Consider the following 24,597-nt stretch of genomic DNA (forward strand, 5'->3'; position numbering starts at 1 on the left):
TTTTCACATGTGTCAGACTCCGGGCTGAGCAAAAATATTACCCAGCTAAAACGCATAGCTTGCCATTGAGAGCACTGTCTGGCAAACAACCTGCTGCTTGGTCAGCTAGACCACCCTACCCGCTAGGGCTTTGACTTGCAGGGTTAACCAGATCTGAGTGTGAAGAATCTCAGCTCCCAGTGACTGAATGCAGTAACCTGTTTTGTGGTTGCAACCGTCCAGGAAGAGAGTGTGGTTTCCATTTCAGATGGAAATTCCCATGTGTGGTTGGTATACACATGTGGAACTCAGTCTGATTTGAATATTCAAGCATGTTGATGTGTTTCCGCATGTGTTAAGACACCAGACTGACACCCAAAAATCTACATTAACAGATTGCTATAGCCTCTTGTCCCTTCTGTATTTCTGAACTATAGGCTTTTGAACTTGAACACTGGAAAATGAATTGATTTCTTAAACAAACTCCAGTGTAAGGGAAACAGAAAGTAGGCAGCACAGGAAGAAGCCATCGTATCAGTGTTGATTCCAGCTCTCTAATTGGATATATCCACTTTAATCCCATTCTCCAGCATGATATTATTTTTCTTCAGGTATTTATCCAACTCCTTTTAGATGATGTTACGGACTCAGCTTCAATAGAAATTTGTGGTCAAGCATTCCACATTCTAAGAACCTGCTGGAGAAAAAAACTTAACCTCCTCTTTCTTTCTCCAATATTCCTCACAATATGCACTTTTTATTACTGAATCAAGCCCTAACACCTCCCTACCTCTCCAAGCTGCTCACACTCCACTCCTCTACTTACCCTCTTTGCTCAGCTGACTCGGCCTTCTGAGCAACCCCTGAACCAACACGGTCAACCAGTCTTTCTCCTCAGGCTCTGTTCCACTCCCCCGGAAAACCGCTGTTATCACACCCCTCCTCATTCAGAACTCTGCTGCCCACATAGTTACCCAGACCAAACTCTGTATCCCCACCTCACTAGATCTGGCCAGGCTCCACTGGCTCCCCATCACCGACCAGATCGCCTTCAAGATCCTCACGCTCGTGTTCATATCCATTCACTCCATGGCACCTCCCTACCTCTCTGACCTCATTTCTCAATCCACCACCCGACGTCTCTGCTCAACTGCCTCTGCTTGTCCCTTGCACCATCCTACCATTGGAGGTCATGCTTTCAACCACTACACCCCACTGGACCACTCTCCCTCAATCCCTCCTTCTTGCCCCTCTCCTCTTTTTCAAGTCCCTCCTGAAAACCTTCCTTGACGACCGTGCTTACAGTCACCTCCCACCTCTCACCCCTCGGCTCGGAGTCAGGCTCTGCCACTGTCATTTGCTCTGTGACGCTACCCTGCGTGGAGGGCGCTATATAAGTGCAAGTTGTTGTTTTCTGTTTGCCCTACCAAAAAATCTCTATATGGCTTTCAAATCTCAAACATAAAACTCAGATAGAGCTTGATGACTTTAGAGACAGGCGCTGCTAATAGCAATTATATAATGATGATTTTTTTTTCAGTAATGACACTGTTTTCCTCTTTATTCCAGAAGGGATTGAAGCACAATTCAGGGAGTGTGCTTGTTAATACTACAGCAACATGCCAAATTTACCTACTTGTTGCCAGACTTAAATGTTTACATTTTCTTTGTGAAAACATACAATTTATAACTGAAAACTCACCTTTTGCTTTGATTTAAACATTTGGCTGGATAATAGGGCCAGAGCAAATGTATAGTATCTGCAGATGAAAGGTGAAATAAAATTCTAGGAAATACATGATCAAACGATTAGCAAAAAATGTCAATGGCACCTCCAATCCATTCGTGATCAAGATAGATCTGATTAAAGATAAACAGCACAAGATTTTTTTGATATTAAACAGCACCTTTGCATGTGGAGATGAACTTGCACTGAATAAGGGCAAAGGCAATGCGTGTACTGCACTAATAGAAATTACTGATCAGCATTTAGAGAGCAATGTGAACTGTAGGATGATGACTGATTGATTCCCACGGGGAGGTGGCAGTGGTTTATAGTAACAAAAGGGGAAGTTGCTGATTTTAACTAAAAACCATTGGAGTCTTTTGAGCTGATCAACAGTATGTAGGAAATACACATAAAGATTACTATAGTGTTATCTATATTAGTTATACCAAAGTGATCCAACCTTTTGAATGCAGAAGCAATATTTTATCCTGATTGGTTTGGTACCTGTGTGTCGCCTGCATTTGCTCAGTGGATAATGAAGTGTCTTGTTTTTGAAAACATAAGAAGCGTTATTAAAGCATTAAAAAATTTAGACCGGCAAACGTTCGTCCAAGAATACGATAAAAACAAACTGTATATTGAAATCTGCATTCATTTTTTATTGCAAAACACTTGTGATTGTTTTACAAAAAACGATGATGAAAAATAAAGATACGAAAGAGACTTGTAGTGAAGACGATCTTAAACCTGCTCCTCTCCTCTTGGTAGTTGGAGAACGAACGGCTGAGCCCCTGGAACCATTCCCATTGGGGATTTTCATTTGATTCTTTATGAGTAAAAAGCGATGTTTCAAAATGCATCAGAAACTAGTTCACATAAAGACTGGCATTTGGTCCAAGATGAATAGGTTAAGTTGGCAGGAGGGAAAGTCACTGATGTCTTGTTTATGAGCGGGTATACTTGCCCCAGATGTGCAGCATGAATACTGAAGCGATGAACAATAGGCTCATAACCAGCACAGGAACTGGCCCACTGAGGAGGAAGAATAAAACAAAAGTCAATAACAGTACACAAGCTACTGCTTGCTTTTATAGTCTTCATTCTACAACGTCAATATACTGATACAAGGCACAAAAGAGACACCTAGTGGTACAGCATGAGAAGCCACTGGCTGCAGAAGCTTATTCACCAATGCTGGAAAGCAAAAACTCGTACAAACTTGGTCTCATTTCTTTTTATCTCAGCCAGAAACTCAGCCAGGGCATCGTTTCTCAAATTATTCACTTCAGATATATTGAACTAAGGTCCTGTCTTCTTATGCAGTTAAAATCCTATAATGCTATTCAAGGAGAAGGGAGTTTCTCCCAATATCCTGGCCAACCACCTTTAGGGCAGAGATTCTGATATCTGGGTCAACGGGTGTCTCTGTTACTTCCTTTGCACATCAATGGAACTACATGTAAATTCTCAGCCACATTAAAATTATTCCAAACAAGGACTAATGTGAGTCCTGAAAGCTGCTAATTATTCAGATATTCTTTTCTAGTAAAGAGTTAACATCTCAAAAATCATAAAATCACAGTGGCTGAATATCAGCATCATTGTTCAGTGATAGGAAAACATTCTCCCTGAACTCCGGAGTCCCACTACAGTTATTAGATGAAGAATGGAGTTTGACATGAAGTTCCTGTTTCATTTCCCAGGAGTGCCATAAGCACACAGAATTGAAAGCTACAGATCAATGTGTGCATATATTCTGAAATACAGTCAAAGCTGATCAACTCATCTGCTGCTGACATACCCACTCCACAGACTGACCTTCAAGGAGGGCTGATGATAAGACCCTAGAATCCCTTTCTACTATCCTGCACACAACCAAACCATCCAACTGTTAGCAGGAGAATCCTGTCAACCAAGGCTTCTGGATTAACTCAAAGGTGGTTTCAAGAAGGGGAAACGTGTGTGGTATTTGCAGCAGACACATGCTGGAACTTGTGTAATGTTTTCAAAATGAGAAGGAAGTGTCCTGGCCAACAATCCCCGAAATAAAATCGGTCGGTCATTTACTCCATGGCTGTTTGTGGGGCACTGCTGTGTGCTAATTGACTGCTATAAGCGCTCCAGGACACTATCCCGCGTGAAGGGCGCTATATAAATGCAAGTTGTTGTTGCCATTACAAAATGTTCAGTCTCTACGCTTTATAGTATACCCCATGAAGGGTAAACCTTAAAACCTTAAGACAAGAGTGGATACACACTGGAACTAGCTCTCTCTAATAATAATAATCCTTGCATTTGATATAGCGCTTATCACATCTTCGAAGCATCTCAAAGCGCTTCACAGAATATACTGTATAGTAAATTGACTATATATTTTGTGGGCGAAATGCAGTAGCCAATTGCGACCAGCAGTGCCCCACAAACACTCATGAAGGAATTATTACCCTGGAAAAGCGATCCGCCAATCAACTAACAACCGGGTTCCTACTTGCTGCTAGGTAAACAAAAACTTGCCCAATATTTCGCTCTGCCGGGAATCAAACTGAGGTCTCTCGCTTGCGAGGCAAGTGCTCATTGAGCACTTGAGCACTTGAGCACTACTGAGCTACATTCTGTCGATTGTGCCCATGTTATTTTGTTTAATGATTCAATCAGGCTTGCTTCATTTATCACTTCTCTATCCTATGAGTCAACAAGACTAAGTGTGTAGGTGGTAGATGCTCTAGATGTTACTTGGACTTTGTTATCTAGGAACCATATGGCCACCTCATTGATGCTCAGGTTCTTGCAATGCTCTCTGCCTTATACAAGAGCCACCAGCTCAGTGGAAGGCTTTGAATGAGTCTGAAAGCTATCCATAATTGTTCTATAGATGTACAATATTGCTATCCTGCTTGCACTAGTAAGGTAGGCTGTGTACTGCCATGATACATAACATAACAAAACCGACTAATGCAAGCAGGTTACATAATGTATATGCTGTGAGGAAGCCTGTTATGGGTACACAGGATCGTGATAGTCGGATTTCACTGCCCATGTGTACAACAACAACAACTTGGATTTATATAGCACTCTCCACGCCAGATGGCGTCTCAGAGCGCTTCACAGTAACGGGTCCTGCGGCCGAGCCAGGGGGATGAGGAGGAAGGTGATCAAAGGCGCGGTCGAAAAGAAAAGTCTTCAGCAGGGACCTGAAAATAGGAAGAGAGATGAAGGGAGTGAGGAAGGGAATTCCAGAGCCTCGGAGCATAGTGGCTGAAGGCACGGCCGCTGAGGGTGGAGCGGAGGACTCGGAGGAGGCCAGACCCGGAGGAACGAAGGCAAAGGGTACTGTTTTGAGGTGAGAGGTCAGAGAGGTAGGGAGGTGCAGAGGAGTGGAGGGACTTGAATACAAGGGTAAGGATCTTGAAGTTGGATGTACAGCCAGCGACTGACTTTTTTTTGGAGGGGGTGGGGGAGGGTGGTCTAAATGTATCTTAATATACAGGCAGAAATGCTACCCATGTCTGATTTACTCTATTTATTCAGAATTTCAGTGTCCTCAACTTAATTCTTAAAAACAACCTTAATTTTGAATCTGTTTTTCTGCAAGTTTGTTTAAGAACTACATAAAACTGATTTTAAGGTATAAAATTTAATTCGCCAATAAGAGTAAATTTGGACTCAGTGGAATTTTTCTCCCAATGGTATAAAGGAATTAAAAATCCTCTTTTATCAATTCCCCTCTGGTTACACGTGGGAAATGTTATCAGTATGATACAATTAACATCTATATAGCATCTTTCATGTCGAGAGGACTTCTCCAAGTGCTTCACACAACTGACTGGGCTCCAGCTTAATAATAATACTGTTAATACAATAACAGCCTGTAGCTGAAAGGGTGGGTGCAGGGGGGGTTGAGAGAGAAAGATAAACAAAAGCTTAGATTAAAAAATATTTGAAACTGGAGAGGGAGGGATTCCAGGTTGAAGTTACAAAGAGCAGGGCAGAATGGCTGAAAGCTTGCCCACCATTAGTGGAAAAGATAGGACAGCGGACATGAGGCTGGTCAGTGTTCACTGAGCCCAGCCTCTCCCTTCACTCAGTGAACATTGGTCGGCTTCATGGCCAAGCCTCCTAGGGTTGTAGGAGGTCACAGAGCAAGACCATGGAGGGATTTGAAAGCAAGGACAAGGATCTTGAATTCAATCTGCTGGGGGATGGTGGGCCAGTGGAGACTGTTACTGAACCCCTTGCTTCAACTGCTCTACAGAAATCAAACCGAATGCTGTTCATACTGAGAGGAGGTTCAAACAATCTTTAACCTTACTTATTTAAACCCCCACTTATTTAGACCAACCTCCCCACCCCTCCAAAAAAAGATTCTTACAATATAACAAAATGGCGTGGGATGAGATTTTCACGATCTAATCATAGAAAATCTTATCTAATCAGTTAAAACTTTAGGTTAGCACCACTGCAAAAGATGTGCCTTTTTTAAAAATAGAGATAAAAGAGAAAATCTGAAAGGTCACTAAATGTGGGAGTCATTACAGTGAAGGTTTCGTTTTTTTCTGTTTGTCTGACAGTCTGGAATCTAAATTTCAGTTTGCACAGCATCCTGCTTAATCTCCTTTCACCTTTTGCAGCACTCAGGACTCTACATTTAGCAGTCACATCCCTTACTAACCACTGATGCACAGTTTGAGAAACAAGAAATAGCAACTCCAGTTACTTTCAATTCAGCCATCAGCAGATCGCAAAATGTTTATGGAACTTTATTTTACAAGCATTGAATCCTGCACATTTAATTAAAATCAACCCTAGTCCGCTCAATGCACTACACATTAGGTTTGATTTCAAAGAATAAGGATAGTGGGTAAGACAATTGCCTCTTAGTCTCTTGACCAACAGATATTTAATCAGCAGGCAGTCTCGCTTTTAAATATGGTTTATGCACATTAGAATATTCAGTTAAAAAACATTCAACTCTCTAGACAAATGTAAAACTACAACAACTTGCATTTATACAGCACCCTTCACGCAGGACAGTCAAGGAGCACTACACAATGGTGGGATTGGACATTGAGCAAGGGAGAACAACAACAACAAAATTATATTTGTATAGCACCTTTCGCATCGGGAGGATGTTTCAAGGCGCTGGACAGTCAGGGCTTTGGACCTGAGTTGGGGGTCGGGATCGGGGAGGGTGGACGGCAGGCATACGAGAGTGACCAAAGGCATGGTCGAAGAGAAGGGTCTTGAGACGTGCTTTGAAGGAGGCAAGGGAGGGAGCAAGGCGAAGGGACTGTGGGATGGAGTTCAGAGAGGCTGAAGGCCGGCCCGATGTGGCTGACTTGCAGATAGTCAGTCCACTGGCTGTATACATGTACAGTGAAATCCAACCATCGCAGCCGATGAACGCCAAGAAGGGGGTGTTCAAGTTCAAACAAAATTAAAGGGACCTGGCTTGTCACTGGGGAGACATTTTATATAACCATACATATTTTGCCTTTCAGAGAAGATGATATCCCTTGAATAAACCCACGTGCAAAGTGCTATTGTGTTATAACCCAACCAGCGCAAAAAAGAAGTGCCTTAAGTAGACCTGTAGTGTATAATGTACTGAATGAGAAGCCATTACTTTTTGGGTGAAGATGAGTATAAATAGAAGCAGATTTTCTATGACAGACTTTGCTCTCAGAATCCGAAGCTGTCAAAATGTGCTCAACTGGAGTCATTTTTTAAACTAACTTCAGAACGACACTGGTCTTTTGATGCAAACCAAAACGTAACTCAACACCTTCCATTAATTCAACAGCTGAAATTCCACACCAGTCACATCAGAGAAATGATAGGAATCATTGAGTCTGGAATAAAAACTTAAAAAACTTCTGAGGTCTTTTAAATTAGCTGCATGAATTTCTGATTGGAATTAGACTGGAAGACTCATCAGACACTGCCCAAAGTTCACAAGTCAAAATCTTAGTCACCTATCATTGATTACATAAATATATGTGTGCGTGCGTGGGGTAGGGGGTCGGGGGAAGAAAGCAAAAAAGATGAGCAAACAAGAGCACTGAACGTATTTTCTAGTAAAGTTATTCTGATCCAAATTAATGCCAATTTCCCAGTCTAGACGGCAATTATGAATATGTGTGGAGAGGAAAGGCTATTGCAGGGAAACACATTTCATGTTTTTCAATATAAATAGCGAGTACTTTTGTACATAAACGATCTCGTCCTTCCTCTGATGACCCAGAATGCACTACGTCATACAGATCATAAAATAGCAGGATCAAACGTGTGCTGAGTTTGGTGATCTCAACGGTCAGTGTGCTACAATTGGCCCTAGTCTTTGGGTTAGGGAGGGGAATATCATCCAGTGTGCGCTCTTTCAATTAGTATCCAAAGAATACTGCTAAAAGGCATGTGTGTGGATATCAAGCGAGAACAGTGTCGGGCTTGGGTGCGATGTTTCTGTGGCTGACCACACTGCTAACTATAAAGGCTCACACATAAATAATGGCCTTTTGGGTGAGATACCAGAGGGCATTGGATTTGTGGACTCCTTATACCCCAGTAGAGGGTATAAAGAGTCATAGGAGATGGAGAGGAAAGGAAAAGTATAACATTTTCATATGTGGCAACATACCACATATGAAAATCTGAAATGAAAAATCTGTTACAACCAAATACTAATACAAAGACCATACAAAATCCCAAGCTTTGGAGTATGAGCTATGTAGCAACAGTGGTGATTCCCTACCAGGTTACTTGCACAGAAAGATTACACACGATAAACTGCACTGGGATGATGCACTTCAGATAACTAAGTGAGTGGGCGGCTCTCAAACCCAAATGTTGAGTTGTTTTCCCTTTAATGTTATGCTTCTGGTTGCTATTCCATTTGCAAACTCAAAGCATCATTGCATTTTATGTGTCCTGAGCTGAAGATTTAATACAGCAATTGATTTGTTTACATACAAAGCAGTAATGGCGTTTAATTCTCCTGCAGATTTGGGTTTTACAACTCACGTTTAATTGATCTGACCTTTCCTGTACTTTAATTATGCCATTCTAACATTGGAAACTCCTACTGGGGCTATTCTGTAGCAATATATGCAGATCTCTATAGGTCAGACCTTTTACCATGGCCTATATTCATTACTGCTTCATCGATATACCATGAGAGCTATATTCCTTCGCCCCAAAACGGCAAAGTAGTATTAAATGTTAGAAAACAAATATAAAAATCTTTCCTTCCCACATGGAACTTTCCAAATGGAATATGTCAGATTTGAAGATCAATAAAGGTCAAATTGAATAAACCTTTCTTGCAAAAAGTCAATGAGTATATAGCATTCATCTCGTGAGAAAATAATTATGACTGGAAATCAAAAAATTTGCGCATAAGGAATATTTTGATCACTCAGCCCCACTCTCAGCTAAACCCTGATGTTGTCTAAAAGGTTTCCCTTTCTCTGCAGTGTACCTAAACTTAAACTGTATCACAACGCATTTAAATCAGCATATCTCAACAGTGCTTTATTAATGCTGTGTTCAGCACTGAAGCTGGTTCACTTACATTCTGACCCGAGATCCTGCTAATCCATCACTTCTCTGTGGTTGAGACACTGAAAAGCCTTATTGTAATCCTGATCAGGAATACAGGCGGTTTTAGCCTTGGAAGGTTTGAAATAAAGAATCACACTGCCTCAGACAGAAATCCATTCATCGCTGACCTCGACTCAGAGTCTGCTAGGTATGCCTTAACCCTGCTCAACACTGAACCCATTACCCAACTCACCTTAGGCTTTGCTCACACCAAATTCTCACTCCCTCTGCTCTGATATATCCTCAGTAAGTTTACATTTGGGTCGTATGAATGAAGCAAAATAGAAATTCTGTATAAATGCTGTAACGCAATTTATACCATTTGAAAGAGCACAACTAACACGGGCACAGTTACTCAACGCTCTTCCATTTGTTCAAACAAAGAAAAATGTCAAATCCAATCAATAAACATTTTTTATTGAAAGTGGTGGCTGCTTCTCAACTCAAGAGTTTCACTTCTGAACAGAAAGACAAATGCTGATTGGAAATGCTGATCAGTCAGAACTGGGAGGTCAATATTTGCTACATGCCACAACAGAAATGATGAGCACCAATGCTATTATATACTAAGAATTCTTTATAAAGTTACCAAGATTTATTTACTAACAAATGGAAGTCAATATGGCAATGAGACAAATACAAAATACAGTAATCCCCTAATGACTCGACCCTGTTTTAACTTGTCACTACCACTTAAGCCATCATGCTATCAATATCCTGGCCACATTTATTTACGTATTTATGCATAGGCCTAATGCACCACTCCAGATAACCCTTTTCCCTTGGAGTGCCGAATTGCCAGGCGTTTCCTGTATAAAAAGCTATGTCCATCAGAAGACTTGGAGTTTTACAGCAACAATTGATGATGTGGGTAGAAGTATAAAACATTCTGTTGCTGGACTTACACTTTGAGCCCAGGAGAATCCTCGGTGTAGAACCTCCACATGCCCCCAGTGCCCGCTGATGTGGTTCGACCAGCACGGCTTACAGCACTGCTGGCGGCCTTCCTGTGACACAGAGGAACAAAGAGAAAAAGTTAGACACAGCCAGATCATTAAAACCCAAATCAACTCCTCTCTACAACAGATTGATAATAATCTACCCAATTCAACTCCACTTGACAGGCGATTTTTTTTTTTTTTTTGACATTCGATTGTAACCTACTCAATACCAGATTATTGTAATCCACTTATTTCAACTCCGCTCTATACCAGCAGCAAGTAATGATGTCGGAGACTGGATGACCGGGAACTGTGGGAAGCTAGAAATGGCTGACTTCCTGGTCTTCCCATCACCAGGTCACTAGTGAGGTCACTTTGCCTACATCAGCAAAGCAGGAAATAGTATCGATAGTGACCCAATGACTCAGAAATCAGCCATTTTAGCGCAAAGAGCCGGCCTTCACAAAGGAAGTGAGCAGCCAACGGCTCCTGAGTGCGGTGAATGGAGTCCAGAGGCTATCATACTATTAGCAAATTTGCCCTACGTTGTACTCAATTGTTCGCCCACAAAATAGTCATGTCTTTTATAGTAATATCCTGTGAAACGCTTTTTAGACATCTTGTTATAAGGCATATATCAAGTACAAGGATTATTATTATAGTGAAATACATAACAAGGTTGCACTGTATCAATTATTCATTCGATTTTACAATATGTCAGAAGGAACTTTCCCTTCTGCTCAAGACTCCAGTAATTTTGACATGATTTTTCCTTTTAAAAAAATTATTTCTTCACAGATCTTCTAGAATGGTCAAGAGAATAAATAATGCTGCCATTGGATTTTTGTTACCAACCCAGAATTTGAGCAGTTAAACATATTTTCAAGGAAATGACCTCATCCCCTAAATTTCACCCTTCATATTAGTACAAAAATACTGTGGTTAACACTGCTCAACCATTCAGGGTTTACGGTCAGATCCTGTACAACAATAACTTGTATTTATAAAGCATCCTCACGCAGGGTGGTGTTTTCCAGCATCACATTTGTCCTGAATTTGCAATTAGAACGCCGTTTTGAAATTAAAATCTAAAGGAAAATAATACCTCGTCAGCATGCTTTTTAAATACAAGATTTCAAGGAAGATTGACTAACTAGTGTGCTATTACTGTACCACAATCCTACAAGAGGTTTGCACTGAACATTGATGACTACATTTTCTGCAAATGTGAAGTAATATGGATTGTCAATATTCAGTGGGTTAATAAGTGCAATCAGATTACTATGTGCAAGGGAACAAGTACAAGACAATCTAATTGTGGGCTTCAGAGGAGGTAAAACCAAAACACCCAAAGGTCAAATAACCTGAATACCTAAATGAGATTGCAATGTTACCCCGCTGTATGATTAATATTGTGCCCTTTTACAATAACATGGGAGAATGCACGATCAGTTATTATAATAATCTATACAGGAGCACAAGATAAAGATACAGAGGAAGTCTTTATCCATTGCATAATAACCCCTGGATCTGATATCATGCTTATAATGTACGATATAATATGGGATATAATAATAATCCTTGCATTTGATACAGCGCTTTTCAGATCTTCTAGACGTCTCAAAGCACTTCACAGAATAGACTGTAAAGCGAATTGACTGTATATTTGTCGGCAAAATGCGAATATAGTACATAGGTAGATTGGGACACATGAGCATGCGTCCGCCAGGAAGGTAGTAGGCGAACTAGATGGACCTTGGTCTTTTTTCGTCTAGCATTTCTTATGTTCTTAATGTTGAAGCAGTTCACAGGCAATTGCTGTCAAGTTTTGTGACTATGTTTTTGTAGGCAATGAACTGTGCAGAAATATACTTGATCAAAATATTTATATTAAAATGATCACAGATTCATTTAGATAAACTGTAGTCACTCATTCACTAGTCACTACGTGAAGTCTCCAGTCACATGCATTCCAGTGATTAAGTCTTCACTATTCCTGTACTGAGGCGTGAAATGAGAAGAGGGAAGGTCATCAGACAGTTTAGATTCAATTACTTTACAGAGAAAATGACGAATATGTGTAATTTGCTACCTTGGGAGATGGAGTCAATAGATTCATAGCAATTTGGCAAAAGAATTGATTGAGGGATACGACAAACAATGTAATGCAGACTTTGTTTACAAAACTTTTGAGTCCAGCCACATGATCACCATGGTTTTTTCCTGCCTTGTACATTCCCATGCACATCCAAGCATTTTGGTGAGGTTCAATACATCACTGTTGGGAGGTACTTAGGAACGCACAAGAAAAGATGAGTGCACTCCATCTGGCAAGTCCATTAGTGAAATAAAGAAACACCAATCCTGATACATATACAAACATTACTTCCAGGGATAGTTCCATTTATCAGTAAATTACGATGTTCATGTCACATCCACTTTCCAAATCACTTGCACTTTGGATCAACTACAAAGTGCAACATTCCTAGATTTCCAGATAAAGCTAACAGCGGTGGAAGATTACTGAATCCGCCCTTCAATCTAATTACTCTATGAACACACATGACATTTTTTTTACTTATGAGTTAGTGCCTGAACTTGTCAAAGCTCCCACCAGTTTACCTTGGCCCATCAGACTCCAAAATAAGTCAAGTAAAAACAATCTGATAAATACAAGTCCGAAGTGCTTGCTTGTGAAGCAAATATTAAACAGTTATGGGTGACAGAATTGCAGCAATACACTAGAACTGGGGCAGTGTATTGATCCTTCACTTTGGTGAGTTCCCAAGTAGAGATTGAAAGCTGTGTGTGGAGAGGACAAGGCAAGTTGTTGCAAGGCTATTCAATACACCTCCTAGTGGCGACTTGCAGCATTGGTGACATGACAATCAAGGACAAACTGGGGAAGCAGATTTATTTTGAAAAATATGATATATATCCTCAACAGGAATGATGAAAATTCTCCAATCTCAGACTTGAAAATGCTAAATTATGTCATTGCTTTAAACACAGGTTGGGTAAATATTGATACTGATTGCAAAGCGATGCTGAAAAACATAACCCGGGTTGCAGAATGGGTGGATAGGTGACAGATGGAATTTAATGTAGGCATATGCAACGCGTTTGACTTTTGTAGGAAGATTAAAGAAGTCAACTATACCCTGAATGGTAGAAAGCTAATGGGGCTTAGGAACAAAGTGACCTAGAGGTTCAGATTCACAGCATTCAAAGCAGCAGCACAGGTGACAAGGCTATAAATAATGCAAATAAACAATGATTTTATGTGCAGAGGAATAGAGTATAAAAATAGGAAAGAAATGTTAAATGTATATTCAGAAAAACCTTGGTTAGACTGCTTGTGAAGTACTGTGTACATTTCTAGCTATATTACAGGAAGAATATTGTAGTATTGGAGAGTGCAGTGTAGATTTACAAGCATGTTACCAAGGATGAGTGAATTCAGCCATCAAGAAAGATTGGACAGGTTGGAGCTTGATAAGCTGTTTTCACTTATTTGTGAGTCACAAAAAACGGGGCATAAATATGATAGCTTGTAGTAGATCTAATAATAATAATCCTTCCATTTGATATAGCGCCTTTTCATATTGTTGAAACGTCTCAAAGAGCTTCATAGGATACACTGTAACTCAAATACAGGGTTTAGAAGAAAGCTCTTCACGCAGAGGGTGGTGAGAATGTGGGACTTACTGATGGAAGCTGCAGTTAAAACAAAGAGCATCAACATATTTAAGAAGAAACTTGATGTATACATGAGGGAGAAGGGAATAGAGACATATAATTGGATTGTGTATAGTTTAAACACTGGGACTGAACGGATTGTTTCTATGCCACATCATTCTATGTAATTCAATACAAGCTTTACAGTATCCATACTGTACATCAAATACCAGAGTGGATTTTCAACAACATCTTCATCTTGCCTTCATGTTGTATAACGTCTTTGAGGGTTTTACAAAGCAAGATTGGACACTGAGCCGAGGGGGGGCTGGGGTTTCGATCCAATTAGTAGGTTTTAAGGTGGGACTTAGACAGATATAGAGAGGACAACATAGAGGAGTACGGAACTGCAGTAATCCCAAGTTAGCTGAGTGGAGGGGAGTGGGGTAAGAAGATTAGAGCTATAGGGAGGCATGAAGGGATATTTGGATAAGGGTGAGGATCTTGAAATCGATCAGCTGAAAGATAGACAGTGAGGGCTGGAGAGGACTGCACTCTGAGACGCCGTTGTTGTTGTTGTTATTGACTGAGGTGATGGGTGTGCGGAATTTGGTGTGGGTGAAGATGCAGGGGGCAGTTGGATATGTTGGGAGATCAGACATTTCAAAAGTCCAGACGGAAGATAACAATGACCTGGATTAGGGTGGAAAACGGCAATGTAGTGGAGGTGAATAATCCAGGGACCAGATGTGAGGGGGAAAAAAGGGAACCGAGCTTCCATCCAGTGACCAAGATTGCACATTGGTTCAGTGGGTTTAAGTGAGTCCGAATTAAACACAGAACCAACCGAATAACCAAAGCAAATCAGAAGGAAGAGCTTGCAGGGCCTGATCCCGCTGAACTGTTCCTAAATGGTTCACAAATAATTACTATCAAGGTTAGTGACTGTTTTTGCACACACAAGCTGCAGCAAGGTCCGAAACAGCTAATTCATCTGGATGATTCTTGGCCAAGATACCAGGAGAAACTCCCTTATTTTAGTAAACGTCACGGGATCTTTAACATCCACCATAGAAAAGCGAGAAGGGGTACAAGTTCAATACTCACTACAAATAAGGCATCTTCAGCATCTTGGTAACTTGGCTTGCTGTTCTCTTTGCGCTGTAGAGTTGCCTGTTGTGCTTTTGGAGCATATCCTGCTAGACGTTAACCAGTTTTTTTGTTTTCTGATTGGCTCGATGTAATGGTCACCACTTTTTTTTTGTGTATTTCAGATTTTCAACTTTTTATACATCTGACCTTCAATGTGGTTTTTGCAACAATGACTCACCTCTGTCTGACTGTGCCTCCAGGAGCTCGCTGAGCCACAGCTTTACTGGGCGAGCGGCCAGAGACACCAACATTTGTTGAACTTGCAGCTGGACCAGGCTGAAAAACAACCAGCAAAATATTAACAAAATGGGAGTTACAGTAGTTCACATATTCACATATGTAGTACTGTAGCTCAGTGGATAGAGCACTCGCCTCGCAAGAGAGACCTGGGTTCTACTCCCGGCACGGTGAAACCTTGGGCAAGTTTCCTTACTCCACTCGCCTCTGTTTACCTATCACTAAGTAGGAACCTGTTGTTAGTCAATCGGCGGATCGCTTTTCTGGGGGTAATAATTCCTTCAAAAAAAAAATGAAAATTGGTCACTTAATTCATGACTGTTTGTGGGACACTGCTGTGCTCAATTGGCTGCTGTGTTTCACCCACAAAATAGAGTCAATTCACTTTACAGTATATTCTATGAAGCTCTTTGAGACATCTCGATGGTGTGATAAGGTACTATATCAAAAGCAAATATTATTATTATTATGTATTACAAACATCAACGTATCCAGTGATACCAAGTCTGAGGTAGAAGTTTGTAGGTTCATGCCACACTTCAGGACTGCAATAGTCTAGGCTGACAACCCAATGTGGTCCTGGGCCTGTGTTACACTGATAGAGATGTCACCTTTCAGATGAGACGTTTAAAAAACCAGAGGTCTCATCTGCCTGTTCAGGTGGACATTAAAAATCCAATGACACTACTCAAAAAGAGAAGGAAGTTTCTCACGGTGTCCTGGCCAACAATCCCTCAAAATGAAATTGGTCACTCATTACATGGCTGTTTGTAGGACACTTCTGTGAACGATTAGGCTGCATTTCTATCTAGTCACTTCACATAGTAAAATCCTGTGAATCGCTCTGAGATGCTATACATGAGATGCTATACCAAACCCAAACACAAGGATTATTATGATTCTGAACTTCCTCTATGATCGGAGATCTTAAAAGGAAACTGAACAGGATAAACAACAGCAACTTGCACTTATACTTCACACAGGGTAGTGTCTCAGAGCGCTTAACAGTGGCGGAGCCTGACCCCAAGCCGGTCGGGTGGGGGGGGGGGAGGTGGCTGTAACACGGTCGAAGAGGAAGAGGACTTGAAAAAAGGGAGAGAGGCAAGGCAGAGGGATTGAGGGAGAAGGGAAAGTGTTCTAGAGTTTTGGGGAGTAGTGGCTAAAAGTGCGACCTCCGATGGTGGAGCGGAGGGTGTGAGGAACGAGCAGGAGGCCGGTGCCAGTCGAGCGGAGGTGCCAGGTGGTGGACTGGGGAGTGAGGAGGTCAGAGAGGTAGGGAGGTGCCAGAGAGTGAAGGGATTTAAACACGAGTGCGAGGATCTTGAAGTTGATCCATTGGGTGATGGAGAGCCAGTGGAGTCTGGTCAGAACTGGTGAGATAGGGGTATGAGTTTGGTCCGGGTTAGTACGTGGGCGACAGAGTTGTGAATGAGCTGGATCTTTTGAATAATGGAGTTGGGGAGACCGGCGAGGAGTGCGTTGCAGTAATCGAGGCGGGAGGTGACAATCGCATGCACAAGGGTTTCGGCTGCATTTGGGTTAAGGTACGGTCGGAGGCGGGCAATGTGGTGGAGGTGGAGGAAGGTGGGTGGTCCTGGTCAGGGACTGGACGTGGGGGAGGAAGGACAATTGAGCGCCGAGATTGCGTACTGATTTGGAGAGTCTGAGGGAGAGCCCAGGGAGGTTAAGGAGTCGAGACCCTGATGTCTGTCAGACAAGCTGATAGAACATCGGCAGACCTGGATTTGGTACTGGAGGAGGCAAAGTAGATTTGTGTGTCATCCGCATACATGTGGATGTTTACTCTGTGTCTGCTGATGACATCGCCCAGAGGGAGCATACAGATAAGGAAAAGAAGAGGGCCAAGGATCCTTCTAGTACCTCAGCCGAAGCGCAGTACCTCTGTAAAACGCAGCGATCTTCAGTACCGCACTGGAATGTCAACCATTATTGTTAGCTCAAAGTTTCAAAGTGGCACTTGACCTCACAACATTTGAACCCTGAGGCAAGAGAGTTACCAATTAATCCATGCTGACCGCATCAGCTCCCCCACATATCAAGAGAGGGCTGGCATCCAGAAAAGGAAAAATGTCATACACACTGCATGATGTAAAAACAACAGCCCATATAACAACAAGAATAAACAACAACAACTTTCATTTATATAGCACCTTTTACTTCGGGAGAGTATCCCAAGGGGATGGATAGTCAAGTACTTGCACCGGAGCTGGGGGTTGGATTCGGGAGGGGTGGGGGCCATAGTCGGTGGGGGCCAAAGGTGGTGGGGGTGTAATAACATAGTTATTCCGAATTTATTGACAATGCTATGCAGTCCGCCCTGTGGTAGAACCAAGGGAGAATTCCATTGGAAACATCATACATTATGGAATGCATTTGACATTGTACACTCACTGAAGTCCATGGAATAATTCTTGAACAGATTATTCAGCAATTGATAGGTAGACTAGTAGACTGAGCAGATATGGCAGAAATTGAACACAGAAAAATTTGAGGTTATATGTTTTGGGAGGAAGAAAAGAGATCTGTGCTAAATTATAAAATTTTAAAATAGGGAGAAAAGTAGAGAAACTTAGGTGGTTAAAGCACATATTAATAATCCTTGCATTTGATATTGCGCCTTATCACGTCTTCAAGACGTCTCAAAGCACTTCACAGAAAATAACATAATGCAAATTGACTGTATATTTTGTGGGCGAAACATGGGAGCCAATTGCGTACAGCAGCGTCCCACAACAATCGTGGATTGAATGAGCAATAATAATAATCCAAATGTATTTATTTATTTGAAGGAATTATTACTCCCGGAAAAGCGATCCATCAATTGATTACTAACTAGCTCCCTATTTACTGTTAAATAAACTGAGGCATGTGGAATAAGGAAACTTGCATAATATTTCGCCCTGTACACACTACAGGACTCATTTACATAAATCTTTAAAGATGGGAAAGCAAGGGGACAAAGCTGTGAAGAAAACTAATGGGAACATAGGTTTTATAAATAGGTGTATAGAATATAAAACAAAACAGATAATGTTTAACTTGTATTAATCATTAGTCAGTCCACAGTTAGATTATTGTATCCAGTTTTGGTCACCCACTTAAGGAATAATATCAGGGTACTGAGGAAGAAGAGAACATTTATTAGGATGATACCGGGGACCAGTCGTTTTAGCAGAGACCAGAGGAAGTGGGCCTATTCTCACTGGAACAGAGAAGATTGAGAGGAGATAACAACAAATAAAAATAAATTACATTTGTATCGTGCCTTTCATTTGGGGAAGACATCACAAGGTAGGGGATTGAGGAGTCAGGGTTTGGACCCGAGCTAGGGGCTGGGATTAAGAGGAGTGGAGTGTAGCAAGGGTAGAGGTAGAAGGGTGATCGAAGGTGCAGTCGAAGAGGAGGGTCAATCAACCAATAGAAGTCTTTAAAATTATGAGTCGATAAGGAAATGTTATTTCCACATGTCAGTGATTTAGTGTTTAGAGGGCAACAATTTAAGATACTTAGCACAGGGGGCAATTAAGAGGTATACTTTTACACACAAGAGTTGTTGGGATGTGGAATGTCCTGCTGGAAGCAGAATTAGATAGATATCTATAAAGGTTTGCAGGGTATATGAGGAAAAGACAGGTAAATGGGACTGAATGGATTGCTCTTTCAAACAGTCAGCACAGACACGATGGTCCAATGGCTTTCTTCTGTGCCATAAATGCCTATGGCATTATGGTGGAGAACATCAAATTCAACCCGACTGACTCGGCCGCTCTCTTTGCTCAGTAACTTGCTTCATCTCCTCAGCCTCTCTGCCAGTGGGTGGGCTATCAGACATTCTGTGCCTGCTCTCAGGAACTCCAACCCAGAGCCCTTTGACTTGTTCCTTCCCTCATCTCGTTCAAGGACTGTCTCAAGACCTACCTCTTTGACCATGCTTTCAGTTATTCTTTTTTCTCCTCAATCCCCTCAGCTCCTGTCCCTAAATCGGGTGGCCAGTCAGCAGTTTTAAGCACTTTTGAGACATCCTCCTGATGTGAAAGGTGCTGTGTAAACCTAAATTGTACTGTACCACACGTAATAGTTATGGGAGACCAAAGGTAGTCCGCAGAATTCTATCTTTCCATAATTACAGACTATAAATAAACCTAAAAATCCCATTCATTAATAGGGTTAAAGCGCCGGGAGACGCTATCCTGCGTGGAGGGCGCTATACAAGTGCAAGTTGTTGTACAGTAAATAGTTACAAACTACCCCTATTTTTTGTACCAGAATTCGAGCGCGCGGCAGAGGTTGGCTATGTGGCGGAATTCTGTATTTCACATAATAAAAGGGCAAGAAATTCTCTACTTTGAAGAAATTGTGGAGTCCTGTAGCTCAGTGGTTTGAGCACCCACTTTGCAAGCGAGAGACCTGAGTTCAATTCCAGGCAGAGGGCGAAACCTTGGGCAAGTTTCCTTACTCCACACAGAGCCTAATAATAATCCCTCCAAAACAAAACAATAATAAAATTGGTCATTTTCAATCCACGACTGTTTGTGGGACATTGCTGTGCGCAATTGGCTGCCGCGTTCGCCCACAAATATACAATCAATTCACTTTACAGTGTGTTCTGTGAAGCGCTTTGGGACGTCCTCCCGACGTGAAAAGCGCTATATCAAAATGCAAGGATTATTATTATTATTATTAAATGATCCTTCAAGCTACGATTGCAGTGTCCCCAGTGCTGCACGCCCTGCAGAGAGAGCGAACACCTTACAGAGGACAACCCCCCGCTGCCTGTGCTTTACTGCTGACGTGGCTTTTGCTGACTGCCATCCCGGAACCGTGGCCCTGACCAGACAACCCCCGAAACAACTGCTCCTTTCGGCTCTCTGGCAAAATAAACAGCCCAACGCTTACAACCAAACAGCCAACACCCCTGTGCAGGGCTCTGAGGCGTCTCGGCGCGCTGATAAGGCGCTATGTGTGAAATGGAAGGGTGACAGACGGGCTGAAGTAAGCAGGGCCTCCGGTGTGGCTCAGGCTGTGCAGTGCAGTGCAGTGCTGTGCTGTGCAGCGCGGGGCCTGGACAAGGGCGGCCCTGGAGCGCGCGGCGCGGAGCACAATGGTTACCATGGCGGCGGCGGCGGCGAGGCTTCTCGTCCGGGGAACGTTCCACTGCGGGGCTGCACACACACACACACAGAGAGAGAGAGCGCGAGAGAGACGGCGGCGGCGGTGATGGAGGCGGCGGGTGAGGTGGGGAGGGGGAGGGGGGGAAGGGGCGGGGCCGCGGCTGCTGACGAGTCCTAAAAGCAGCCACGAAACACAACTCAGGACCTCTTCCGGACCCCGACGGCCAGCGGCGCCTGAGAGAAAAATCACAAGTAGAAAAGGGCTTCCACACCGATATGTATCAGAAAGTTTAAAACCAGACCTGATGGACCTGTCTTCACTGGAGTGTTGGGTGCAGTAGCGCGCGGCCGGATCGCTCCCGCTACATTTCTGTCAGTCAGGCTTGCTGGAGGCCAGCCCGGCCAGGGTTGGTGGTAGGGGGGTGCTCCCGGGTGGTCCTCAGTGAGAGCACTGCGCCTGCGCGGTGTCTGACCGGAGGCCATGGTGACCGCCGTGTTCCTGCACCCGGACCTGGGCATCGGCGGCGCCGAGCGGCTGGTGGTGGACGCGGCGCTGGCGCTGCGCTCCCGCGGCTGCCGGGTGGAGATCTGGACGGCTCACCACGACCCCCAGCACTGCTTCTCGGAGACGCGGCCGAGCGGCGGCCTGAAGGTGGTGTGCGCCGGGGACTGGCTGCCCCGCTCTGTGCTGGGCCGAGGCCACGCCCTGTTCGCCTGCCTGCGGATGCTGTACCTGACCTGCTGCCTGGTCTTCCTCAGCGGCCTCGAGTTCGACATGGTTTTCTGCGACCAGGTGTCGGCCTGCATCCCCGTGCTCAAGTTGTGCAGGAGGCCCAAGAAAGTGCTCTTCTACTGCCACTTCCCCGACCAGCTCCTCACCCAGAGGAGCAGCATCTTCAAGAGGCTGTACCGGCTCCCCATCGACTGGCTGGAGGAGTACACCACCGGCCTGGCCGATCTTATCGTAGTCAACAGCAAGTTCACAGCCGGCGTCTTCAAGCAAACCTTCAAGTCTCTGAGCCACCTGGACCCTGATGTCCTTTACCCATCTCTGAACTTCGCCGCCTTTGACAATGACCCCGCTGACCTGAGCGGTCTGGTCCCAGCCCAGAAGAAGTTCATCTTCCTTTCCATCAACAGGTACGAAAGGAAGAAGAACCTGCCTCTGGCCATGGAGGCGTTGCACGATCTGCGTGGCAGGTTGACTTCTGGAGAGTGGGAGAAGGTCCACCTGGTCATGGCAGGCGGTTATGACGAAAGGGTTTTGGAAAACGTTGAGCATTACAAGGAGCTGAAGGAATTGGCGAGGAGATTGGATCTGTCTGATGCAGTGACTTTTATCAGGTCTTTTTCAGACACGCAGAAGATTTCCCTTCTCCATCGAAGCACCTGTGTGTTGTACACACCGAGCAATGAACACTTTGGGATTGTTCCCTTGGAGGCCATGTACACAAGGTGTCCAGTCATAGCAGTGAATTCAGGCGGTCCTCTCGAGTCTGTAATAGACCGTGTTACGGGTTTGCTCTGCGAACCATCGGCAAACTGTTTTGCGGAAGCCATGGAGAAATTTATAAACATTCCCAGTCTTCGAGCACAAATGGGAGAAGCTGGAAGAACTAGAGTCCTAGAAAAATTTTCTTCATATGCTTTTACAGAACAGTTATACCAATATGTGTGTAAATTAACACAATAAAAAGTTCACCACAGTGGTTTACAACAGTAATAATGTTTAAAAACCATTACAGATTTGCACTGAAGAGAGTGGGATCTGATTTTTGATGTTTGGGAATAAAGAGCTGTTCTTGTAAATTGCAATTTTTATTTCTACATTTATTAAGTTTACAATACAATCTGTTCTGATTCACATTTTTTTTATCAAACGCTATGAAGAAGATTGATCATTGCGTATGAAACAACATCTAGTGTTCAAATGTCTCAAAGCACTTCATCCATAATTGCTGTAAAGTGACGATATATTGGTAGGCAAACATGGCAGCCAATTTGTGCACAGCAATGATTCACAAATAGCCATGTTGTAAATGACAATGTGTTCTAGGGGATTGTTGGGCAAGGAGACTGGGTGAATTTTCTTTCTTATTTCAAATAGTGTCTTGGAATCATTAACATCCACCTGAACGTGAACAGACAGAGGGGACCATGATTTAACGTCCAATCTGAATGATAGCACACAAAGCAAAACAATACTTCCAGAGTACTGTACTGCAGTGTCAATCTAGTTTTGAAGCATCAAGATTGTGAGTTCAAGCTCCATGTCAGATTTTTGTACTTGAAGTTGATGCTCCAGTGCAGTGTTGGAAGAGCGCAGTATTATTGGAGGTTTTCAGATGAGACTTTAAACAGCTGGATTTTAAAGAATGCATGTCATTATTCAGATAAAGAAGGGAGTCTATCCCAGTGTCCTGGGCAACAAAACCTCCAAATTAAATTGTAAATTAAATTATTCTGAAGCGCTTTGAGATGTTTTGACATAGATGCTATATCTAATTCAAGGATTATTATTAAATACTGAGTTCCCTATATACAATACAATTTATATAGTTTTTCACGTGAAGAAAAGTATGTTAGAACCTTTTGTTTTAAAACAATACACGGTCTTGCTCCCCCCTTACCTCTGTGACCTCCTAACCGCCTACCATCCTGCTCATTCCCTCCGCTCCGCGGGCTCCGGCCTACTTCATATCCCCCGCCTCACTTGCCCCACTATTGGCGGATAGACCTTCTGCCACACTGCCCCCACCCATTGGAACTCCATCCTGCAGTCCCTCCGTCTCGCCCCCTCCCTTGCCACCTTCAAGACCCATCTCAAGACCCTCCTTTTCGACTGTGCTTTCGATCTCCCTGCTTCCCTGCCCTACACCCTCCCCGACCCCCGGCACGGGTCTGAAACTCTGAATGTCCAGCGCCTTGGGATGTCCTCCCAACGTGAAAGGAGCTATACAAATGTCATTTTGTTTTTGCATAGAGAAAATATTTTTTCTCAGAAGTGGAACTGGTTGTAGAATTCTAAGATTTGATTAAATTATTTGTTAAGCTCCAAAGTTCTGTTACTCAATGTAAAATGGGAATAGTGGTGGTTTCTAAAATACATTTGTGTTAGCCAGTTCTCTAAAAACATAGCCAGCTTGCTGCAGTATGCAAGCCACTCATCCATAAAGCAGGACCTTGTGAAGGTAACTGCAAAGGGAAAGAGCTATTAAGCAAATGCAGTGCTAGAACTATCAGACCAAGTTATGACTGCTGAAAATTTAGTTTACGACCAAGCATCACATGAGTCTAGAAAGGTGATAAGGGAATTGAAGCAGGATCACTTACTTCATAAGGGATCACAAATGCAAAAGAACAGTCCCAAATGTTCTGCTGGCTAAAGTCTGTCATTGGTCATGGCTGAAATGTTCCCTCTGGGCTGATACCAGTTTTGGACAAGGCGGAAAGAGTCCGGCAGTGGGACTGATTAGGTAGCTCTTCCAAAGAGTCGGCACAGGCACGATGGGCTGAAAGGCCTCCTTCTGTGCTGTGCTGTCCGTTCCCTTTCCAGCAAAACGCTCACCTCATTGTCAACGAAAATATTGATATCCTTGCCCTCACCGAAACCTGCTTCACCCCAGGCAACACATTCCCCCTGGTTGAGGCCACACACGGCTACACCTTCCACCATACCCTACGACCTAACCACTGTGGCGGTGGTGTGGCTCTCATCTCGCACTCTCCGCTCGGCCTATCCCATTACTCCTCCAGAACCGTCCCCTCCTTTGAGCACCTTATCCTCTGCCATTCCTTCAACCTTTCCCTCAAAATCCTCTTTGTTTATCGTTCCCCCCCAACCCTCCCCCACCTTCCTCCCCAACATCTCCACCCTCCTATCTTCCCTCTGCTCTGAACACTTCTTCATCCTAAGCGACTTCAACCTGCACTTCACCCTATCGCGCTCTAGCTCCGCTGACTTTTCACTCCTCTCCCAATCTCTCCCTCCCCATCCACTCCACCACCCACATCCATGCCCACCCGATTGACCAATAAAGCCATCTAGGTAGGACCATTACTTCATCTCCCTTACTTCCTCAATCCCTTCCCCCTCTCCCTTGGAGTCATTTGAACTCCTCTCCCTCTGGGCTTCCTCCTGCAATGACCTATC

The 24,597-nt window shown here is 43.3% G+C and overlaps 2 protein-coding genes across 2 annotated transcripts; one reads left to right on the forward strand and one right to left on the reverse strand.

Moving 5' to 3' along the window:
* Positions 1–2,342: 2,342 nt before the first annotated feature.
* Positions 2,343–20,548, reverse strand: sec61b (SEC61 translocon subunit beta). The gene is made up of 4 exons (XM_007897437.2): positions 20,443–20,548; positions 15,254–15,351; positions 10,210–10,311; positions 2,343–2,740 (listed from the first exon to the last, which is right to left on the reverse strand). The coding sequence occupies exons 1-4, from the start codon at positions 20,443–20,445 to the stop codon at positions 2,653–2,655; spliced, it is 291 nt and encodes a 96-aa protein (XP_007895628.1). The 5' UTR covers positions 20,446–20,548; the 3' UTR covers positions 2,343–2,652.
* A 355-nt stretch (positions 20,549–20,903) lies between these two features.
* alg2 (ALG2 alpha-1,3/1,6-mannosyltransferase) lies at positions 20,904–22,253 on the forward strand. Its single transcript, XM_007897438.2, has one exon. It carries the CDS (start codon positions 20,926–20,928, stop codon positions 22,135–22,137), a length of 1,212 nt encoding a protein of 403 aa, XP_007895629.1. The 5' UTR covers positions 20,904–20,925; the 3' UTR covers positions 22,138–22,253.
* The last annotated feature ends 2,344 nt before the right edge of the window (positions 22,254–24,597 follow it).

This window comes from Callorhinchus milii, unplaced genomic scaffold, assembly GCF_018977255.1.
Source record: "Callorhinchus milii isolate IMCB2004 unplaced genomic scaffold, IMCB_Cmil_1.0 Scaffold2, whole genome shotgun sequence".
Classification (NCBI taxonomy): Eukaryota; Metazoa; Chordata; class Chondrichthyes; order Chimaeriformes; family Callorhinchidae; genus Callorhinchus; species Callorhinchus milii.